Raw genomic sequence first — 22,435 nt, forward strand, 5'->3', positions numbered from 1 at the left:
TCTTTCCATCTCAACATGCCACTTTTCCCAGCCTGCCCTTCCCCAGGTCCCCTCTTTTCCCACTCATACTTTGGTTAGGGAGGCTTTACTCTATCCTTCTGCTAAGTTCTCCCATATCCTCCTTCTCTTTCTCTGTCTCATGGTGTTGGTGGGGATTGAATCCAGGGCCTTGCACATTCTAGGTAAGCATCATGCCGCTAAGCTACAACCTTTGGTTGTTTGAGACAGACTGGTCTCAAACTCTCAATCCTCCTGCCTCTACCTCCCAAGTGCTGGGATTTCAGGCATGTGCCACCATACCTGGTACCTTAATGAGAAATTCTTGTTTAATGCCTGTCGTTCCCTCTAACCCATATGACCTAAAAGAGTGGTAACCATGTCTTTATTTTTCCTCCCTGTGACTCCAATGCTTATTAAATATTAGTTGAACGAAGCACTCTTAGACAAATATGCTGTCTGAGGGGCCCAGTGCCTGAGTCTTTAATTTTCCATTGCTACCACAAGTTTAGCAGTTTAACAGATATGCACACCTTTATTGTCTTGCAGCTGTAGGGCAAAAGTCCCAACACATGCCTCAGCAGATTATAATCACAATGTCAACAGGGGTGAGTTCCTTTCTGAAGACTGTAGGGAAGGATCCAAGTCCTTGAGCACTTGGGTTGTTTGCAGGATTCCGTTCTTTGTGTTTGTAGGATTGAGATCCCCCTTTCCTTGAAGACTCAAGTGGTGGCTGTCCCTAGCTTCCAGAGTATCCCTCAGTCCTCAGCTAAGCAAGATCACATGCTTCCAACCTCTCATTTTCCCATCACATCTATCTAATTCAGCTAGAAGAGGTTCTGGAAGATAATTTGGGATAATCTCCCCATCTCAAGGACTGTACATGTTATGGGAATTCAGACATAGACATCTTTGAGGGTCTTCTGTCTACAGAGTCCTTTGTTTTTTTTTTCTCTCAAATACTTCCTTCAGGGCTGGTGAAGTGACTCAAGTGATAGAGTGTCTGCTTAGCAAGCATGAGGCCTTGAGTTCAAACCCCAGTACTGAGAGGAAAAAACAACAACAAAAAAAACTTCCTTCTAAAAAATCATTACTTTCTTGTGGTTCCTTTGGTATTCATTTAAACAGTATTCTTTTGGCTTTACTAGATAATAACTTTTGTGTTTACATAACAATGAATAAATGAATGAATACATATTATGGCTCTCATATCTAATAAATTGCAAACCACATAATAAAACCAACTCCAGGAAGACAAACCACCATAAATTGTGTCAGCAGAAAGGATAAGAATTTTAGAAGAAACTGTCCAGTTTATGGAATGCCTAAATAGATTACATTATCGATAACATCATTTTTCGTTATCTTTCTACTGCATTGTATAGTATATATCAAGACTCAGTTATATCTGAAAATCAAATGGAAACATTCTTTCATCCCTCAGCATCTTTTAGAGAATCACAGAAATTTAGAGCTGGAAGGGATCTATGGCCAATTCTCTTGAGTTAAATAAAGATAAGATTGCTCCCTAAAGAAAGACAGGTTTAAGATTTAGTAATTTGAACTAATGGTCATTTGAGTTGATATTGCTCAAAGTGAGAGAAAGCATTAACAGGAAGACTATTCCTTGCTCTTGATTGAAAATTGTTGAAACCCATTAATTTTCAAAGTGTATAATTATTAAAAAGTCTCTTCCGTACAGTATCTATGATAATAAATAAACTGTAATATGATGTGAGTCACGTTAGTTACTGAATTTTAAGCAACAAAGTACAAAAGCAGATTTTAATGTAGAGAAAAATTCAGTGCATGAAATTGAGGTCATATGTACCAGTGATGTATGACTTTCAGGAAGTAATAAAAAGGGAGAAAAAGGAGTAAATGGTATATTTTTAAGCTGACGTGATCCATTTTAAGGGTGGAATTTAAATTGCTGTTCTTTAAAAGTTGAGTTTTTGGCCCTCTCACTATTTAATCCCCCCTCCCCTTTCTGAGTATGCTCAAGGCAGCAAGGAAGCTATCTTTACCATTCTTGAGCAGAGTGGCAATTGATACCTTTTTTTTTTTTAATATATTTAAACATTTTCCTCTCATTGGAATGAAGGAAGCCCTTGTAAAAGAATGGTGTGAGAGGTTATAAATGCATCTGTCTGGATGTCTCTCCTGCCTAAGTTTATAATCCTCTGACAGCATTTTATTTTCTCATCATCTTAAATACAGATGTTTGGATTTAAAAAAAATCTCAGGAATTATATGCTCTTATTAATAATATTGATGATTGATTTTAAATGTTTTTACTTCAAAAAGCCAAATCTCCTGGTGGGTAGAATTTTATGAAGCACCTGTTAAGCTTTAGGGAGGAGGACCTTTTGGCAGAAACCCAAAATACATATTTAAACAATGAGGCTGCCAAAGTCAGGAAATTATAAAACAGTTTTGAAATTGCAGAATCTGCTTTTTTTATTACCCTTCAGGTTTCTCTTGCTGCTTGGTTATAAGTTCTTTCACATGGGATTTACTCATGTTCTTAGTATTTAAAGACCAGAATCTCAAAAATAGTTTCGAGATTTCTTCAGAGTTATGTGACAGAAGACCATTTGATTGTAAACTAAACTGCCTTTTGGGCTCAGGCTGCCCATGCTTGGGGAAGAGCCTCTTACTCTTGGGAGACTGCTGACTCCTTTGCATGGTGTTGCTGTCCAGGTTCTCCAGCTGCTCTGTGTGAGGCAGGCAGTAAACCTGCGTGTGTGTGTGTGTGTGTGTGTGTGTGTGTGTGTGTGTGTGTGTGTGTGTGTGTGTGTAAACCTGCTGGAGGGGTGCTTCTTGGCTTGTTCTATTTGACCTGAATTTGTCATCTTTTTAACACTTTCAAAATTCCCTGCTTCTGCTCCTACTTTCAGTGACGCAGAGGCAAGATGACAGTGGGATATTCATGGTCTGTCTCAGCAACAGGATAATATTGGTATACTATTGAATTTATTTATTTGCTTACTTTGCCTATTTATTTTGGCATTTGTAATTAGAGTGTATTAAGTAGTTTTTGTTTTGTTTTGTTGTTGTTGATGTTGTTTTTGTTACTTTGAGACAGGGACTCACTATGTGGCCTAGGCTGGTCTTCATCATAATCTTCTTGTCTCGGTCTCCTTAATGCTGGGATTACCATTGTGTACCAACCACACCCACCTCAGACCGTTTTGAGTTGTATGATTGCATCACACACAGAGCAGGATTTGAACTGGGCATTCCCTCACAGTGCAGAAAGCAGGAGCTCAAGGTAGATAGTGCTGGTGAAGGAGACTAGTACGAGAGATTTTACAGAAGATGGGATGAGAACACCAGCTTGAGTACATGTTGTCCTCAAGTTCTCAAAAATGTGTGGCTAGAATTGGTATACATTTTCAAATTTTTCTTAGGGAAAGCATTTTCACAGTCATTCTGATGCATATAAGGAAAGAAGGCAGAGGGGAAAAGGCAGAAAGGAAAAGTCTGTACAATTCAGATTCTTCTATCTTTTTGTATTTTCAAGTTCCTAAGGTTCATTAGTTGGCATCAGCAGCTATCAGTTAAGTACAGCGAATAGGAGTTTTACAAAGCTAAGGCACATTCCCACAAAGCAATCTGCTTTTGTTCTTACAGGACACCCATCCTGTTTGAAATTTTGTCCTGAATTAACAACAAATGTAAAGGCCTTAAGGTGGCAGTGCATTGAATGCAAGACATGCAGCGCATGTAGAATCCAAGGCAAAAATGCAGTAAGTATGGCTCTCAGTAGTCCATCTCCAGGTAAATTAGTTCTCAATGTGAGGTTTTCCTTTTTCATAGAATAGTGCTAGTTTCTTTCAATTCTTTTAAAATACCCAGCTGGAGGTATGGCTCAAATGGCGTAAAGTGTCTGCCTAGCAAATGAGAAGCCCTGAGTTGTATCCCCAATATCGCCAAAAGAAAATTTTTTTGAAATACTTGTGATGTCAGATCACAACTGGGAAGTTGGCACTCCTTCATTCTATTTTATTATTGTTAACCTTGTAAAAGGAGAATTTTTAGTACTTTAATAGTCTCTATTGTATTCTAATACAAAATAATGACTCAAAGAAAAGCTTTCTTATTAACATTCTGTACTTTTTAGTTTACACAAATGTATTAAAAATGTGTTCATTCTTTTGTGTTCCTAGCATTATATATGGTTGTTCATTCCTAAATTTAATAATCACAAAAATAAATAAAATTTAAAAAACTTGTGATATCAAGCCACGACTGGGAAGTTGGCGCATCTTCCTTATATTTTATTATTGTTAATCTCATAAAGTAAGAATTTTTGATACTTATTACAGTTGGTTTCAGTCTCAATTAGTCTCTAATGTATTATATTACAGGATAATATGCTTTTTTGTGACTCCTGTGACAGAGGATTCCATATGGAGTGCTGTGACCCACCACTTTCCAGAATGCCTAAAGGTGAACTTTCAAACCATATTTAAATGTATTTTATTACTTGTTAGCCTTGTCCTGATTTCTGGCAGTTCAGAAGTATACAGTTTCCTAAATCATTTCTCATTCTTCCACCCTCCATATCCTTGCAGCTTCTGAATAGAAGAGTATAAATCATTTAGTTTTGGGATAATACATACAGTAAAGACTCCAATTCAGACCTGGGGATGAAAAAAAGACCACCCCTTGCTCCATACCACTCCACTATTAGAATAAGTTTGGGTTATGTGGGTAAAAACTTTAGAATACTCTCTATATTGCCTAGTATAGTATTTAATGCTAATTAATTTTGTATTTTCAAAATTTGTGTTACTGATACTTCAGAGCCTTACAAGAAGAAGCCATCATCATTTTCTTGATAATTAATTGATATATTGAACACTGGCATCTGAACTAGTTAATTCTGATGGAATATGAATTTTCTTTACTGTGTCAGTTAGTGTAGCTCAGACTTTTCTCCCCTCAGTTATGCAATGTAGTAAATGTTTAAAACTAATTTTGCCTTTTTTATCATAAAATGTATGCATTTTCATTCTGGAAGGTTTAGAAAATACAAGCAAAAAGGAATAAGAAAAATCAATTGGAATTTCCTTAAAAAAGAAAGGATCACTCCACGCATGTTTTGGTAACCTTATTTTACCCCTGTCAGTAATAGATTGTAAACATTCCCACATCATTAAATGTTTTCCTGAATATAGTTTTTAATGAGTTATGTTATACAGAGGTAGCATAGAACATTGGTGGCTGCAGTTTTTGAATATGCGTTCTCTTGGTGAGGAATGCACATTTTCATTTGCCACAGTCTCTCCATTGTCATATGTTCTAATTTACTTTAGTCATACATATCCAGATGCTTCTTGAAGGTATTTGATTTTGCAACTTTGTGTATAAATGAAACAAAACTGATTTAATTAACCAGTCCTCTATGGTAGACATTTCACATTTGGGCAGTTTTTTGTATCCACAATTACTTCCTTAAGATAAATCCCTAGGGGAAGGCCACATACATGAAAGGCTGTCTCAGTTTTCTGACTGACCACCAGTGTATGAGAATACCTGTTTTATGACACATTGAGTCTGAGACACTGTTTTATTTGTATATTTTAACATTTTTAAAATTATATCCATCTGATAGTCAACATTACCTTAGATATGATTTTGAGTTTTTTAACCAATTTAATAACAGAACAAAGATGTCTGATAACTTTTTCTTTCAGTAGTGAGATTAAACATTCTTTGTCTTTGATTATTGGCTGTTTGTATGTCATCATTTGTAAAATACCTGATTTTATTCATTAATCTTTTTAATTTTTTTTCCTCTTTTTATTCGCATATATTAATTGTACAAAGGGGTTTCATTATAATAGTTCCATGCTTGCATAAAATATACTTTGGTTAACTTTACCCCCTTTACTACTCTTTCTTATCTCTTGTTCCCCCAACCCTTTAAGCAATTTTTAGCAGGTTTCATTATTCTATTTTCATGTATGTGCATGAGATAGTTTGATCACATTCACCCCCTCATTGCTAATTTTCCTGCTGGGGTTCTCATTTTTTTCTTCCAGATGTGTAGAGCTTTTTATTTTACTTGTTTATATAGTCAAATACATGAAACATTTAATTTCTGGCTTCAGTTTTTAAATGTCAGTCATGTTTTCATTGTAGAGATAGCTATCTATTTTTTCCTGGTACTTGTAGCATTTTATTTTTTCACATTGTAGTATTCATCTGTCTAGAATTTACTTTTGTGAAGGATAGGAAATAACTCTTTTCCTACTAGATAGTTTATAGAATCATTTTATCCTTTCCCCACTGGTTTGTGTTGTGACCAGTTTGATCTGCTTAACTTATCCTGTAGGCTTCCCTTGTTCTGGCCTTTCAGGACTTATGAATTGACCTGTTTCCCCGTGCCAAATTGAAATTTTAATTCTTGTAGCTCCAGAGTACTTAGAAGTTTTAATTTAAAAATTATATTTTATGCTGATAATCATTTTTAGTGGAATTTCCAGAAGATGATATAAAACAAATATACTAAAACAATTTTTTTCATATAAATTCCAAAAATTGAGTGACTTGACAATGTCTCCTCCAGATGAAAAGATGTATAATATCAGACAGGACCAGGTTTCTTTCTACATGTGCTTATGTGGTGGTGGGAAACTTAGTGACATGTTGGGGATAGCTTTAGGGAAGGGGTCAGAAATAGGGGCAACCTCTGCTCTCAACACCTTGACCCTGGGGAAGTTGGCCTTTAGTGATGGCTTCCTGAGGAGAATGACAGAAGGGAATGACCCACTTTCTAAAGTCAAGTTCTGCATACAGGCATCCTTGGGCAGCTTATTATAGCTGCGGTTTATATTTAATATCTTCTCCTAAAAATTAAACATTAAAATATTTTTCTCGTATATATATTAATTCAGGGATGTGGATTTGCCAAGTCTGCAGACCAAAGAAAAAGGGAAGAAAACTACTTCATGAGAAAGCTGCACAAATAAAACGACGATATGCAAAACCCATTGGACGACCGAAAAATAAATTAAAGCAACGATTGTTGTAGGTTGAGATCTTATCAAAAGAAATCTTTTGTATTGTGCTTTAAGTTGTAGGTGATTGTTACCCCCTTAGTTAGATTCCATTAGAATTTTTTAGCATTATTTTTCAAACTCAAGGGATGAGGTGTATTTCTCCTTTTGCATAAGCTATTGAAAACAACATTTTTAATTACAGTTGATATTTTGGGGTCTTCTCTTGGCAGTAGTTGTGATACTAAGTGACATTTTTTCAAGCAGCAGGATGGAAGCAGAACATTAGAATTGGAAACAGTCGTTCAACCTGCTTAGTTACTGGTTGAGCATTAGAGCAGCTTAATTATATAAATGTTTTCATAGTAATTTTAAAATGCGAGGAATCTGTCCATGTCTATAATAAATCTCTTTTGTCACTTCAGATAACATTTTAGAAAATATCTCTCTCTTCTGATGCTAATTTAGTATTTATCACTTTTCAAAGTCCCTTTCTAAAATAGTAGCTTTTGAGAAACCTGCAGGTGACTGTCTTCAAAGAGTTAGATAAGGACCATTTGGCAAGTGCATCTGTGTGATACATACTGATAAAATAATATATTTATAATGGCTTGCAGATTTACTATGATAACCTATTTCTATTATGCTGTTGCTCAGTAAAGCATTTAGCAAGAGTTAGTTGCTAAATTTGGAAACAGATAAAAATGAAATTAAAATATTATTAACCTTTATGATAGAGTATAGCTAGTAAATAGTAAATTATTTATAAATGAAATCAGTAAACTTGTCTGTCTCTAGCATTTCTGCCAATAGACTTTCACCATCTCTCTAGGTTTAGTGAAAGGGACATTGTGGTTTAGAAGTGAGTGGAGCTCTGTGCCCACCTCGAACACTACAAAGCTTACTTGCTTCCCTCTTCCCCCTAATTTTAGTGAAGTACTTCACTGTATCACCCTTTCTACTCTCGGAAAAACAGTGTCCTCCAGCATTTTATGTCCCAGAGAGAAACAGAAAATGCAGGCTCCTTTCATAGAGTTTTCTATGAAACTTAATGAAGACCTTTAACCAGTAGACATTTTTAAATGGATTTTTTTGTTAATTTCTAGAGGTAAATATAAAAAATTTATGAGTAATATCTTGCATATTAATATCATTTGAAGTTGAAATTACTATGCTTTAGCATTTACTCTACATAAGCACTGTTTGCGAAATGGGACTGTATCCTCAGGGCCCAATTTAAAAATCCAAATTAGGACATAAACTTTCTAAACAAAGGACACAGCTGAAAATTGCATCTGGCACCAATCCTAACTTTTTGTTTGTCCAGAATTGTCCTTTGAGCTTAGGAATTTTTAAGAAAGTCTAGGGAATTTGCCTTTTTACATGCTTTATAAGCATATTATCCTCTCTGGGCAACCAATTCCAGATATAGTCCAAATTTAGCATTCTGATGCAAAACATTTTAGCCTGGATGAGTTGTTAGTAACCCTCACTGTGTTCCAGTGTTCAACTGACTTGGCTGAACTTCTGTCAGTTGAGCTACTTCAGCTGAGCTCAAGTGGTAGATCACCTGCCTAGCAAGTGTGATGCCCTGAGTTAAAACCCCAATACCAAAAGAATAAAAGATGACCACTAAAATGTGTTTTTCTATTTGTAATCATTTAAGATATTTTAAAAATTCAATACCATATCACTTTTAGGCTTCCATTTCTCCATTATTAGCCTTCAGCTAAATTGATAATTTTGAAATTGCATTCTTGGGTGTGAGCATTGTCATAATTCACATTGCAAATGTTTCTGTTCTATAAAATTCTACTGCAAAATGGGTAGCTTCCTACTTCATGGCTGCGGCAGCAATTCATATAGATAACTGTGTTAGTGGAGTGACCTCTCACAGCAGTGTGGGCAGAAAATCCAGCATCACATGCAACAAAACATCAGTCAGAAGCAGGGGACAAAAACTCTGGCGCCAAGTGTCTGATAATGACGATGGTAAATGTGCTGCTTCTTCACCAGACTTTCCATGTCATGTCTGACCCGCTGCAGCTTTTCTTTAATCATTTCTTCAGTTTTTTGCTATTGTTGTCCTTTTTTCAGCAATATTTTATGCTGTAATTGTCTTCTTTCCTAGAAGAGTATTATTGGCTATCTTTGGCTTTCTTATCATTCTAAGCATAAACTGCTAAGAGGAAGAGGATGTCTTTTTTATGTGTTTTTTTTTAAGTACAAATTTATAGACATAACCCAAATTTTATTTGTCTTAATTTCCAAATGAGTTAAAAATTGCTTTTAACTAGATATTAGATAAACTTATTCTTGTGCCTCTGGATAACACATAAGTCTTATTTCCTTTAAACTTAAAAAAAGATATTTCAGGAAATCATAATTACTTGTGACAATACAGGGATAATTTACTTTTATTTAATTATAATAAAAGCGCTGGGTGTTCTTTTTAGTCTCTCCAAACTTTTCCTTCCTTATATTATCTTGAGTCCACATGGATTGTTCTAGTACCTGTTGGATGGGCCCTGGGAGAATCATGACTTCCCCTTGTAGTTGCTGTTACCTTTTTCTACAGAGAAACATATAGGTGGTGGCACATACACAAAAACAGTTCTTAAGGCTACAATTCAGTTTCTTAAGTTTAAGCACATTGACTATGCATATAATTGCTATAAAATTGTTTTAGATTTATAATTCTATTATTAAATGCTGATACTATTCTCTAAATTTTTGCCTAGGTCTGTAACCAGTGATGAAGGATCCATGAATGCATTCACAGGAAGGGGGTCACCTGGTAGGGGTCAAAAGACTAAAGTCTGTACCACACCTTCATCTGGTCATGCTGCATCTGGGAAGGACTCAAGCAGCAGATTGGCTGTTACAGACCCCACTCGGCCTGGTGCCACCACCAAAATCACCACCACCTCCACCTACATTTCTGCCTCTACACTTAAAGTTAACAAGAAAACCAAAGGGCTCATTGATGGCCTTACTAAGTTTTTTACACCATCACCTGATGGTCGCAGATCACGAGGTGAAATAATAGACTTTTCAAAGCACTATCGTCCAAGGAAAAAGGTCTCTCAGAAACAGTCATGCACTTCTCATGTGTTGGCTACAGGTACCACACAAAAGCTAAAACCTCCACCTTCTTCACTTCCACCCCCAACCCCCATCTCTGGTCAGAGCCCCAGTTCACAAAAGTCCAGCACTTCTACTTCTTCTACCTCTCTCCAGAGTTCTTCCAGCCAGTCCAGTGTGCCCTCCCTTAGCAGTCTTACTAATAACAACCAGCTGAAGGCACTCTTTGATGGACTTTCTCATATCTATACCACTCAGGGACAGTCTCGAAAAAAGGGACGTCCAAGTTATGCACCACCCAAACGTATGCGTCGTAAAACTGAATTATCTTCCACAGCAAAGTCTAAAGCCCATTTCTTTGGAAAGAGAGATATTAGAAGTAGGTTTATTTCTCACTCCTCCTCCTCTAGCTGGGGGATGGCTAGAGGACGTATTTTTAAAGCAATTGCTCACTTCAAGCGAACAACTTTCCTTAAAAAGCACAGGATGCTAGGCAGATTAAAATATAAAGCGACCCCTCAGATGGGGACCCCCTCACCAGGGAAGGGGAGCTTGGCAGACGGAAGGATTAAACCTGATCAGGATGATGGTAAGCAAAAGGTCAAAGCTCCAACCAAACCTGCGCCCCGTCCCTTTCTCCCCAACCCCAAAAAGAAAGAAATCAATCAATTCCTATTTGGACCATAGGTTCTAGCTATTTCTCTTGTTCTCACTTCAGTCTCATACAGAAGCAGTGAAACTTTGACCTTTTCCTAATGCTGACTAAACCTGCAAAATAGTGTTTTTCCAACTAATACTCTCCCACCTTTTATTATTTATTTCCATTTGTAGTGACACTAGGACCTTCAGATGCCTTCATAGCGTTGCTTATGGCTTTGTAGTCCCGCATGAGTAGCCACTGTCATGCTTCTGCCATGTTCTCTCCAATGCCACCTCTTCAGGCACAGTGCCTTTTGGGTGTGTGCTGTCAGTGCTTCCAGTGGGTTATTTCATCTCTTCATTTCCCTCTGCTCCATTGCTTTCTCACGACAAAGTTCATCCTGCTTTCGTCTCAACAAAACCTGATCTGTGATTTCTGTGAAGTGTGCATTTGGATTTGAGTGTGTCCGTGTGTGTATCCACCTTAGGAAGGAAACTGACTTCGTAATTTCATTGAGCAAATTGGCCTGTTGCATTTGCTACCCTTTATACAACAAAAAGCCAAAATGTGTCATTTGAACAATGTGGTAAATTTTATGATCTCAAAAGTCATAATGGGAATGCTATAACTAAACATTGATATAATTTCTAACCTTGGTTGAAAAGTATGATTTTGCTTTGTATTCTTACTTTCCCTTTAAAATTTCTTAAAATTGTAAAAAGATGACAGTGATAAATTTAATAAAAATTTGGGTATAGTAGGGGAAGGTTACTGCTGGATCTATGAGCAGTGCTTGGTTGTAGAAGCTATAAGCTTAAAAAGAACAAAGAGACCCCTATTTGCCCACTGTGCTAGTTTGGTACCATTTTGGTAATGTATGGTGGTTACTCATGATTCAAGTCAGTGAATACACTTTCTGCTGGTTTTAAATGACAGATACTGAAATTAAAATAAGCATCAAACAAGAGAGTACAGATGTAAATGTGATTGGAAATAAGGATGTCGTTACTGAAGAGGATTTGGATGTTTTTAAGCAGGCCCAGGAACTGTCTTGGGAGGTAAGGACTGAATACCACATTATACTAACAAGAGTAATGTGGCTCTGACTGCTACTGTGAGATTACTGTGTTAGTTTTATAGCGCATCCCCCTCAATAGCCTTTACAGTTCTAAAACTGTTATGCTCATTTTTGTTGACTGTACATCTAAAAGCAATGACTTTGTAGAATTATATCTTCTCTTAAAAGTAGGAAAGGACTCAGCTGGTTTCACAAAACAGCCTAGCATAGTACTAGTTGAGGCAAATTTTTTTTTAAATGTGTCTAGATGAGCAGGAATACATTTTTGATGATTTTTGCCTAAATTTAGAAAATAACAATTTGACAATTAGCAAAAAGAACATCACTTTTCACTTTACTGATGCTTTTACAGACACAGATGGCCAGTCACATGAAAAATGCTTCATATTTTTTTAACGCTTTGGCATTGATGAAAGCAATATTATGTTTCATGATCAGTTAAAGTCATTTTTATCATCACTGTCTAGCAAGTCCTTTAAAATGATCCCACTTAAAATCTCAGCTCTGCTTAAGTTATTGTCACCCAAATATTGAAAGGTAAGGCTGTTGGATTTCTCAAAGACAAATTTGTTAGGAATTATGGATTTTTAATGTCAACAGACTACATTTAGTTTCTGTGCCCAGTATTGTCTGGTAAACTTTGTCACCCATTCCTTTTCCTTCTTTGTAGAGACAGTGTTGACTACAGTAGGCTTACAGCCTTTATTTTTTATAGCAGCCAGTCAGGCTAAAAACTTCTGATGGTTTTTATATTAGGAGCTGTTGTGTATTGCCTTTCCTCATTCTGCCCTTAACTGGATGCTGTGTGTTGGTTGTCCTTTAGCAATTGGTAAAATCAATTTTCCCCCAACCATTAGGATTTAAAGTCTACATGTTATCATTTTTTGGTTTTTTTGGGAGGTGGGGGATTGTGGCATTTATATATAATAGTGATAAATAACAGGCTATTATCTGAAAGATAATCTTAAATCTAAAGCCCTTTCATTACAACTTGGTAAAGCTGACTTTTTTTTTTGGCCAAGAAGTATTTCTTGTTCTGTATCAGACAATGTACTAGACACTGGGGCTGCCACAATGAATCAGTCAGCCAAATATCTAGTCTCATGTGGCTTATCTACATGGGAGTATAGGAAGAAAGAGGAGACAGATTGAACAATTAGTTATTTAATTACAGGTGGGATAAATATTACTTCGTGGAGGAGCATGGAACTGTAAGAATGCATAATAACATGGATTATCTTGTATTCTCAGTTTTAATACACTGCAACAGATTGTTAAATAAGTTCTATAGACGTTTGTGTGTATTTATATCACATTTATTTCCTATGCTTGTCATGTTGTTTGTTAGCGTATATGTTTATCTATGAATCCTTATACAAAGGTGATTAACAACGTGAAAATTCACAATTAAAATGAGTATTCTCATCTTGAAAGCCTTTAGTAAAAAAAAAAATATATATATATATATATATATATATGTGAAATCTATCCTTTTCTTGATCCTTTTGTTTTATAATGTTTTTCTTTCTCTTTATCAGAAAATAGAGTGTGAAAGTGGGGTGGAAGACTGTGGCCGGTACCCCTCTGTAATAGAATTTGGAAAATATGAAATCCAAACCTGGTACTCCTCGCCTTACCCACAGGAATATGCAAGGTAATGGAATAAGCCTGGAAGGCTGTGTATGTAAATAAGGAAAAAATTCTAAATCAGGAATTAGATGATTTTAGGAAATAAATTTTGGTAGTCAATTCTAATGGTTCCCAAATGATTACTTTTGCCAGTACCTTTTTGTAGTGTTCCTTATTGTGTGTAAATTCCTTACACTCTTTAGATAAACAGGCATATATTTGACCTTTCTGTCTTTGGCTAATAGGGCAAATGCTGGTTTTGTATGAAATCAAATCAGAAAAAAAATCTTTTGGCTGTTGTAAAGTAGTTGGTAGAGTTTCCTCACTACTTGCCTTTTTCATTTTTGTAATTAGATTGAGAATTTTATTTCTGATTTCTGACATTTTGTTTTTAAGTATTTTACAGAAACTTAGCAGCAGTAGAAAAAAATAGGAGAAAGTAAGAAGAAGAGACCCTTCCCCAAATCTTTCAGAGATGTTTGTGGCTAACGTAATAAGAAAAGAATGATACCAAGGTTTTCATTTTCCTTGAACTAAGATTAACTGTAAAATTCTCTTGGGCTAAAGTATCCTCAAATGGATACATTGTGAGTAGATTTCTTCCATTAGGTACCTCAATGTACACTTTATTTTTATCTTCTCAAATTCTTTAGCTGGCAACGTTTTTGATAATTATCAATTTACTTTTCTTTTAGAATACAGTGTTTCATTTTTCATTGCAATCTTTATTAGGATGTCTGGCCAATCATAAATAGAATATCTGGCCAACATGAAGATAGAAAGGATGTTCCAGAAGCTGATAGGCAAACTAAACATCAAGAGTCTTTCTTGGCTTGCCTTCCCTGCTTGTATTACTTAGGTACTTAGATATGTGTTCTTGATCCTTTCTTTTTGCATCATCTTAGGATTTGAACTCAGGGCTTCAAGCTTCCTAGGCAGGTACTCTACCATCTTAGCTACTCTACCAGCAATTTAGTGTTGGGTATTTTTGAGATAGGGTCTTGTGAACTATTTGCTTGGACTGGCCTCAAACCATTATCCTCCTGATCTCTGCCTCCTAAGTAGTTAGAATTGCAGGCGTGAGCCACCAGCACCCAGCCTTGTTCAATCTTTTGTTTATTCTTTATTTGTAGTGCTAAAAATTGAATACAAGGCTATCACAAAGCTCTCCCACCGAGCTATACCCCCCCAACCCTTGAGCATTTTTTAAAAGCATGTATGTGGTATAATTATACAAGTTAAACCATAAAGGATCTGCTGAGACCTTGGAATAAAATTTGCGCAGAAGTATAAGATTGGGAATTATTATCCGTGTCTGTATATTTCTCCCCATTCTTGTGCCCCAAAGACCTTGTAGTAGTCTGTTTAAGCATGGAGAGAGTAGAAATACAAGTGTTCTAATTTTTAAAGTGGGGAAAAAAAAAAGTTAGCAGGCCCGAGAGACTGTGGAGCTGGGAGAGGTAGCATACAAGTCTGTAACTCCAGCACTAAAGAGGCTGTGGCAGGAGGATCACAAGTTTGCAGCCAGCCTGGATTGTATAGTAAGACTCTGTCACAAAAGAAATTTTTTTTGCTTAAAAAATTAGGGAGACAGTGGAATTGGTCACTTCTTTTGACTTTCAGCCCTGCATTTATTGCTTTAGATCACATATAAATCTATAATAACGTCAGCTACCTTATACAGAAGTGGAAATTAAACCAACTAAGCTAAGTTTTAGGACTTCTCTGCCTCATAAGGATGGAGATCATTTTAAAAACACAGTAAATTCACTTTTTGAGGGGGGAGGGGTTGGGATTTGAATTCAGGGCTTCATGCTTGCAAAGAGGTACTCTACTAATTGAGCCACACCTCTAATCCTACTTCTCTCCTCTCCTCTCCTCTCCTCTCCTCTCCCCTCCCTCTCCCTCTCCCTCTCCCTCTCCCTTTCCTTTTCCTTTTCCTTTTCCCTCTCCTATCTTTTTTTTTTTTTTTTCTGTTGCCATCTTGGGGATTGAACCCAGGGCCTTAAGCATGCTAGGTAAATGGTCTATCACTTGAACCACACCCCCAGCCCAAACAATAAATTCACTGAGTAAAAGCTTACTGTAATTATAGCACTGACCATAGACATGATTGGAAATATGACTTTTAATCTGAAAATGCATAATCACCTTAAAGGATGGCATTGTTTTTATTGGTTTTTAAGATAGTGGTGCCAAGTATGAAAACCTTTCTTTCCATAGAATGGTTCTCAGGAAACAAATAGATTATTCACAAAGTAAAGCTAGCACATTTTATGGGTTATTTTGGGAAAATATTATAAGATTGTTATTACATTCACTTTATTATTGGTTTTTTTCTTTAATTTTTTGAAACAATTTCAAATATTTTTATAACCTTTTTATGACAAGGAAAATTGAATAAATACTTAATTTAGACTCCTTGAACAGTATAATCAATCTGATAGATTTTTTTTAACTTTTAAACTTGAACAGATTACCAAAGCTTTACCTGTGTGAATTCTGTCTTAAATATATGAAAAGTAAAAATATTTTGCTAAGACACTCAAAGAAATGTGGATGGTTTCATCCTCCAGCAAATGAAATTTACCGAAGGAAAGACCTTTCAGTATTTGAGGTAAGCGTGTGTAAACAAAAAACTGGTTTTTTTAAACCTAATATTCCTAATTATTGACTGTGCACTTGTGATTTGTTGCTAGAACATATAAAGTATATTTAATTTTGGCTGTGCTCTTTGAAATGTCTCCATATTTTTGAATGTTTATCTAACCATATTAAGCAACCATTTAGATTGATGAAGAATCCCTACTTTATAATGTTTACTTTTTTTTCTTCTCCCCAATCCCTGTCTACACCCGATACATTCACCAGTGAATTTATGATCTTCTCAACTCTTTGTAAATTCCACTTTCTTTGACAGGAGAAATTAGCTTTGTTTGGCAGATTCAACCAGTATTTGGCAGGTGCTTACTCTTCCAGGGAATTTAGCAGCTGTACCTGTCTCCTCAGAACACAGCCACTTGTGTTTCTATCCAGTTCCTGGCAAGGTAGATAGTCCTTTTGGTGAGACCCCAGGAGATGTTGGGACTCTTCTCCCCTTCCGCATTCTGGGTAGCTGGCCACCGCTGGAGAAATCTGCCGTTCACAGGAACCCCGTATGTGGCCATAAGTCTGTTGTTGTGGGTTTCTTGAAGGCATTCTGTGTTTTCTGAATTGATTTAATAGCAGAAGGCCTTTGATTCTATAGACTCATTGTTTAATCATGTTCTGTTGTCAGTTTCAGGGATCCAGTTTAGCTGACTCAGTTGTACCTTGAGGATACTATGCCTTTCTTTCATATTATTGTCTATTCATAACTCTTCTTAAGTCTCTCCTTCATTCTCTTTACTCCAGTTGCATACTTCTATTGCCCTGCTTTATTTTCTTCTCTGTAACCCATCTTGGTACAATGTTTTGCATTCAGGTGCCCAGAACAAGCCTTCCTTGTATGACAGATATGATGTCTTCTTTTTCTGAAATACAGTTCTATCCTAGAGTTCCCTTTTTCAGAATTGTTACTTTTCTGCTCCATTGTTCTTGTTGTCTCTGGCCTGCAGTGCCTTGCCATTATGGGTAGTAATGGCAAGGTCCTGGGTTTCTCACATGAACCAGATGGGCACTAGTTTTCCTAAGACTGGTCAGAGAACACAGGAAATTCCAGCTATGGCTGATGGTTTTTTAAAGCCATTACTCATAGTTATACAGGCTTACTTTGTCAAGCTTGAAGGAAGTTTATTGGTGAGAAGGTTTGACACTTTAATTCAACCTGGATATTTCAATGTGGGTAATGCATTGTTATAGGGTCTCTGCTGTTCAGTGTCAGATGTTTAGCAATATCTCTGCCCTCTACTCACCAGATGCTAGTAGTCCCACCATGCTACAGTTGTTATAACCAGAAAGGCCTCCAGACGTAGCCAATCTCTGGGCTCAAGGGAAAGCCAAGTACATGTCTTAAGGTGCTATTTACTCAGTTCCAGCCAGTTAAGATATTGAGTTGCTTTCATTTGATGCTTAACTAATGTCATCTTTACTATTGACTCCTTACTTGATGCTTTGGATCCTTTGTTTAACCAAAATAAAATTGAAATCACTTTTCATTATTTTCCAAAGGACAGAACACAGAGTTGGCCTTAAGTAGTTATCAAATAAATCAGCCTGAGTTAGCCTCTAAGGTCAAAGCTCTCATAAAGCCAGAGAGTCTTTTCAGGGGCAAAATGATCATTCTTATTAGGTGGGTAAATGGTCTGCTCTTCCAGGGCACATGCTTTTGAACTATACAGTGCTGAAAAGGGTCCAGAAGCAGGTTTGTAAACTCATTCATACAATGAGGAGTTGCAATTGATAAGTGCTAAGGTCCCCATTCTAGAATCTGTGCTAATATTTTACTATATGCCATGAAGGAAACTCTTCTTGAGAACTTCCTAAATGACATAAAACAAGTGAAGAATAATCACAAATTATTATTTTACTGTCTTCTCTTTATTTATCCCTTTATGTTAGACCTTTCACAACTGGTCAGAATTTTGCTCAGCATTGTCATTTCTCTGTTTGTGTTTCACAGATACCTATATCTCCATTCTTCCTTTTTGTAATATGCTACCATTTCCAAAAGGACCATAACTCCCAAATACATAAAAACTTCCTTTAATTAAAGAGAGAATTGTATCCTCTGTGCCCATTTTCCATATTTGATTATGTTGCTATGTGTGGGACCTAGGATTCATCCAAAGGAAATAGTTTTATATGAAGTCTAAAAATAATTTGTCAATATGAGAACCCATATGGTCCACAGGAGACTGAAAATGGTCAAGTTCATTGTTAAAGAGCTCTGGTTAGCAAATATCCATTTCCCCTAAGAAAAGTGCTGGGGAATCTGCTGTGCTTTCTGTTTTCAACAAGTAACTATGTTTGATCAAGAAATTGGCATTTGTGCCTAGCCTCCTGACTATAGCCATCAGTATCACAGCTTGATTCTTTTATTTTAAAGAGAAGTAGACCGTAATCTTGGTATCCATTGTAGGTTAAAATTCATCTCACTTCCTCTGTAAGTATTCCTAACATAGAAATTTTATCTTTTCCAAATAGGGTTAAAATGATACTTCGGATAAAACCAAAATAGAAGTCATTTTTGCTAATCCACACTTCAGATGAATCAGAATAATACTTTTTGTTTAAACAACATAAATGTTTAACATATTTGAATTATTTTGATTTGTTTACATTTCTTTAATTTAGATTTATTTGGTGCAAATGAAGTTGGCAGGACTGATCAGTTTTAGGTCAGAATAATTTGTAAGTAAAAATTACTACTTTGGTAGTAGTTTGGCCTTTTCTTTAGAGAGCTCAAAGAGAAATTTAAGGTACCTTAAATTTACCCTAAAGTAAGACAACAGGTCGAGTTCTGATTTGCCAGAGACAGCTGTTTTCTGGTTAACTGTCCTTGTTTAATGGAGTATTGTAATCTCTTGGTTTAGGTTTTGGAAATAAAATTATATACTTTCTGATTTTAAATGCTGTGTAGAAAAAAAACAATTTATATTGAGTTCAATTTCTGTGTTAAATAATGTTGTCTGTTTCTTTCTGCTAGGTTGATGGAAATATGAGCAAAATTTATTGCCAAAACCTTTGCTTGTTAGCCAAGCTCTTCCTGGACCACAAAACATTGTATTATGATGTCGAGCCATTCCTTTTTTATGTCCTTACAAAAAATGATGAAAAAGGCTGTCATCTGGTTGGATACTTCTCTAAGGTAAAACAAGAGCCAGCATGACCTTCATTTTCTTTTTTGAAATGTTTTTAGTGGAGCCCAATTCTTTGAATAGAGCTTTTTGTGACTGTAATTGAATATGTGGCACATGTTTCTGAGAAGCTCAGCTTTTTCTTCAGATCTCATTGAAAAAAACAAGAACAATAAAAATCAAACATGATGCCTAGAAAGTGTGTACGGTCCTTCGCACCATGTGGTGTGCTGACTGTCAGTGTCCCTGTGACATTATAATTGCTTCCTTGCAGACCACCTGTCATCTTTGATTTTCTCAATGTTAAGCTATCCCTACTTGTCCTCTAGGTGGTATCAACATGAAGCTTTCAGTGTAATGTTGTCTTTATGAGCTCATCCTCCTTTCTGCTCATTGCCTTCCCTCTGGCCAACAATATTTCAGTGAGTTATAACACTGATATTTGGATACTCAAGCTTTGTCTTTTGTTCTCTGTAGTTGGTTTTAGTTCAAAAGCAGCTTCACCTTTAAGAAACCCTACCTATCTCCAGCCTTAGTATAAGGAAGACCTTGTCCTTTCTCTACTTCAGAGCAAAGCAGTTCTCTCACATTCTTCTGAGATAAAATAACTCATAGGCAGTGCAGGAAAACCCGGGTTTGGAGCTGTTTACCAGGTAGGAACCTTTTCTTAGACACCTAAGGAAATGATTACATAAACAAAGATGATAGTTACGAGACTTCTAGTCAGAATGTCAATCATCCAAACCCTGTACTTTATTTTATGATCTAGTTTTTCATACTAGGTGATATAGCTTTTAATGAATCTGCTTTTCAATAATAAAAATGGAATGCTTTATAGAAGAGCCATTTTCATGGAGGATCAAAAGATAAAATATATATGAGGATACTTTGCAAACTATTCTAAATTTAAGAAGTAATCCAGAAACTATAAACAAAATAAGTAACAGCATTTATAGGAAATTGCTTCAATGTTGTAATATAGATAATTGGTAAAACTTTAAAATGAAAATGAAGAAAGTTAATTTATACATTATAGACCTAAGAAATGCTAGAGAGTTAACATGTAATAAAACAATGAATAGGAAATCTATTTATATAATTTACAAAACGCCTTTTTTTGCAGGGGGTTAGTATTGGGGTTGGAACTGAGGACTTTGTGCTTGCTAGGCAAGTGCTCTATGGATTGGGCCATGCCTCCACCCCTATTTTCCGTGGGTAGAGGATGTGTCTCTCTTCTTGCCCAGAGTGGCCTAGACTGAGCTCTTCTTATTTTATGCTTTCCGCCATAGCTGGAATGGCAGGTGCGCTGCTGTACCTAGCTATTGGTTGAGATGGGTGTTCTATGAATTATTTGCTCTACCTGGCCTTGAGCTATAAGCTTGCCAGTCTTAGCCTCCCAAGTAGCTAAGATTACAGGCATGATCCACCAGCACGTGGCTACACCTTTCCTTTTATGGAAGCCTATAAAGATCCTTGTCTTCAGAGGTTTTTTTTATTACTGTTATTATTATTGGCAGTACTGAGGTTTGAATTCAGGACCTCACACTTGCTAAGCAAAAAAGTGCTCTAACACATGAGCCATGCCACCAGCCCTTTTTCCTGTAGTTTGTTTTTTCAGATAGGATTCTGTGCTTTGCCTGGGGCAGACAAAACCCTCCTACCTTGCCTCCTTCATAGTTCTGATTATAGACATAATTCTCCATGCCCAGCTTATTTTCTGAGATAGCATCTTGCTAACTTTTTGCCTGCCTGATCTCAAACTGTAATCCTCCTCTCTGCACTTCCCAAGTAGTTGGGATTACAGGCATGGCCACACATACCCCAATGTTTTTTGGGGTTTTTTTTTGGCAGTGCTGGAGTTTGAACTCAATGTCTTGAGCTTGCTAGGTAGGCACTCTACCATTTGAGCCATGCCCCCAGCCCTTTTGTGCTTTAGTTATTTTTCTGACAATGTCTCAAATTTTTATCCAGGTCTAGCCTTAGACCATGATCTCCCTGTGTATGCCTCTTACATGGCTGGGATTCTAGATCTGTGCCACCATGCCCACTGCTCCCCTTTTAATTTTATTTTATTATTATTTTTTGAGATAGGACTTGCTATATAGTCCACAATCCTCTTACTTCTGCCTTATAAGTGCTGCAGTTATAGGCATAGTCACAGTTCTCCACCACATCCAGCTCTCCAAAGAATTTGAATAGTGGTGATTATTGTACTTCCTGTTAGAAAAGGTGTGGACTAGTCATGCCTGCTCCCTTGTCATGCATTGGCCTGACCCTGATCCTGCATTGGTTCTTGGGTTGTGACAATGCATACAGCTGGTTGGTGACTCTAAATTTGTGACTCTTAAGTTTGTGACTCTCTGAATTTGATTCCAAACATTCTACTCAGAGCAAGCTTAACTTTTAGGGGGTGGGGGTGGGACAGGGGTTTGAACTCAGGGCTTCACACTTGCAAAGCAGGCACTCTATCACTTGAGCCACACATCTGGTCCATTTTGCTCTGGTTATTTTGGAGATGGAGGTCTCACGAACTAGTTGCCTGGGCTAGCCTCAAACTACGATCCTCCCAATCTCAGCCTTCCAAGTAGCTAAGATTATAGCATGAGAAACCAGCACCAAGCAAACTCAACATTTTTGGGTGGAGGGGGGGAGATAATTGGGATTTGAACCCAGGACCTTCTACTTGCTAGGCAGAAGCACTCTTATCACTTGAGCCACACACCCCAATTCATTTTTGTTTTAGTTATTTTATTAGATAGGGTCTCATACTTTTTGTACAATGCCTGCCTTGGACTTTGATACTGCTTCCACCTCCACCATGCCCAGTTGCTTTATGTGAGATAGGTTTGCTGTGACTTCCATCTTTGCCTCCAGCATATCTGGGATTACAAGCATATACCAACACACTCAGTCCAAGCTCAACTTTTCTCAACAGTATCAGTTATAGTAGCTACTGCCATTTCTTACTATTCCAAAACACTAGCACTTTTTGGCAGGATAGTAAAATAAAAATGTATCTAAAAGGTAGCCATGTTAAAAGACTAGATGCAAGCTAAACCATATTCCAACATTTCGACTGGAATGTGGAGGACTTGGCTTTTTGGAGTTATATTAAACTGTATTCTAGGGGTTATTAGAAAGACCATTCAAGAGCAGCCAGAGAATGGCCAAAATGACCTAAATAGGTTTTCCTGTGCAAGCCATTACTGTATATCCCTCT

General features: G+C 36.7%; 1 protein-coding gene across 8 annotated transcripts in view; it reads left to right on the forward strand.

The window, feature by feature from the left end:
- Kat6b (lysine acetyltransferase 6B) overlaps nucleotides 1–22,435 on the forward strand; it is a 180,306-nt gene that overhangs the window by 122,088 nt on the left and 35,783 nt on the right. For 6 of the 8 annotated variants that reach the window (XM_074079216.1, XM_020175024.2, XM_074079217.1 and 3 more), the window contains 8 exons: nucleotides 3,634–3,749; nucleotides 4,371–4,452; nucleotides 6,906–7,038; nucleotides 9,749–10,680; nucleotides 11,668–11,789; nucleotides 13,348–13,463; nucleotides 15,914–16,055; nucleotides 19,065–19,226. In XM_074079216.1, the coding sequence (XP_073935317.1) occupies nucleotides 3,634–3,749; nucleotides 4,371–4,452; nucleotides 6,906–7,038; nucleotides 9,749–10,680; nucleotides 11,668–11,789; nucleotides 13,348–13,463; nucleotides 15,914–16,055; nucleotides 19,065–19,226 (1,805 nt within the window). The remainder of the gene's footprint in view (nucleotides 1–3,633; nucleotides 3,750–4,370; nucleotides 4,453–6,905; nucleotides 7,039–9,748; nucleotides 10,681–11,667; nucleotides 11,790–13,347; nucleotides 13,464–15,913; nucleotides 16,056–19,064; nucleotides 19,227–22,435) is intronic. The other 2 variants (XM_020175025.2, XM_020175026.2) reach the window with 2 other exon arrangements.

The sequence above is a fragment of the Castor canadensis genome, chromosome 7, assembly GCF_047511655.1.
Source record: "Castor canadensis chromosome 7, mCasCan1.hap1v2, whole genome shotgun sequence".
Lineage (NCBI taxonomy): Eukaryota > Metazoa > Chordata > Mammalia > Rodentia > Castoridae > Castor > Castor canadensis.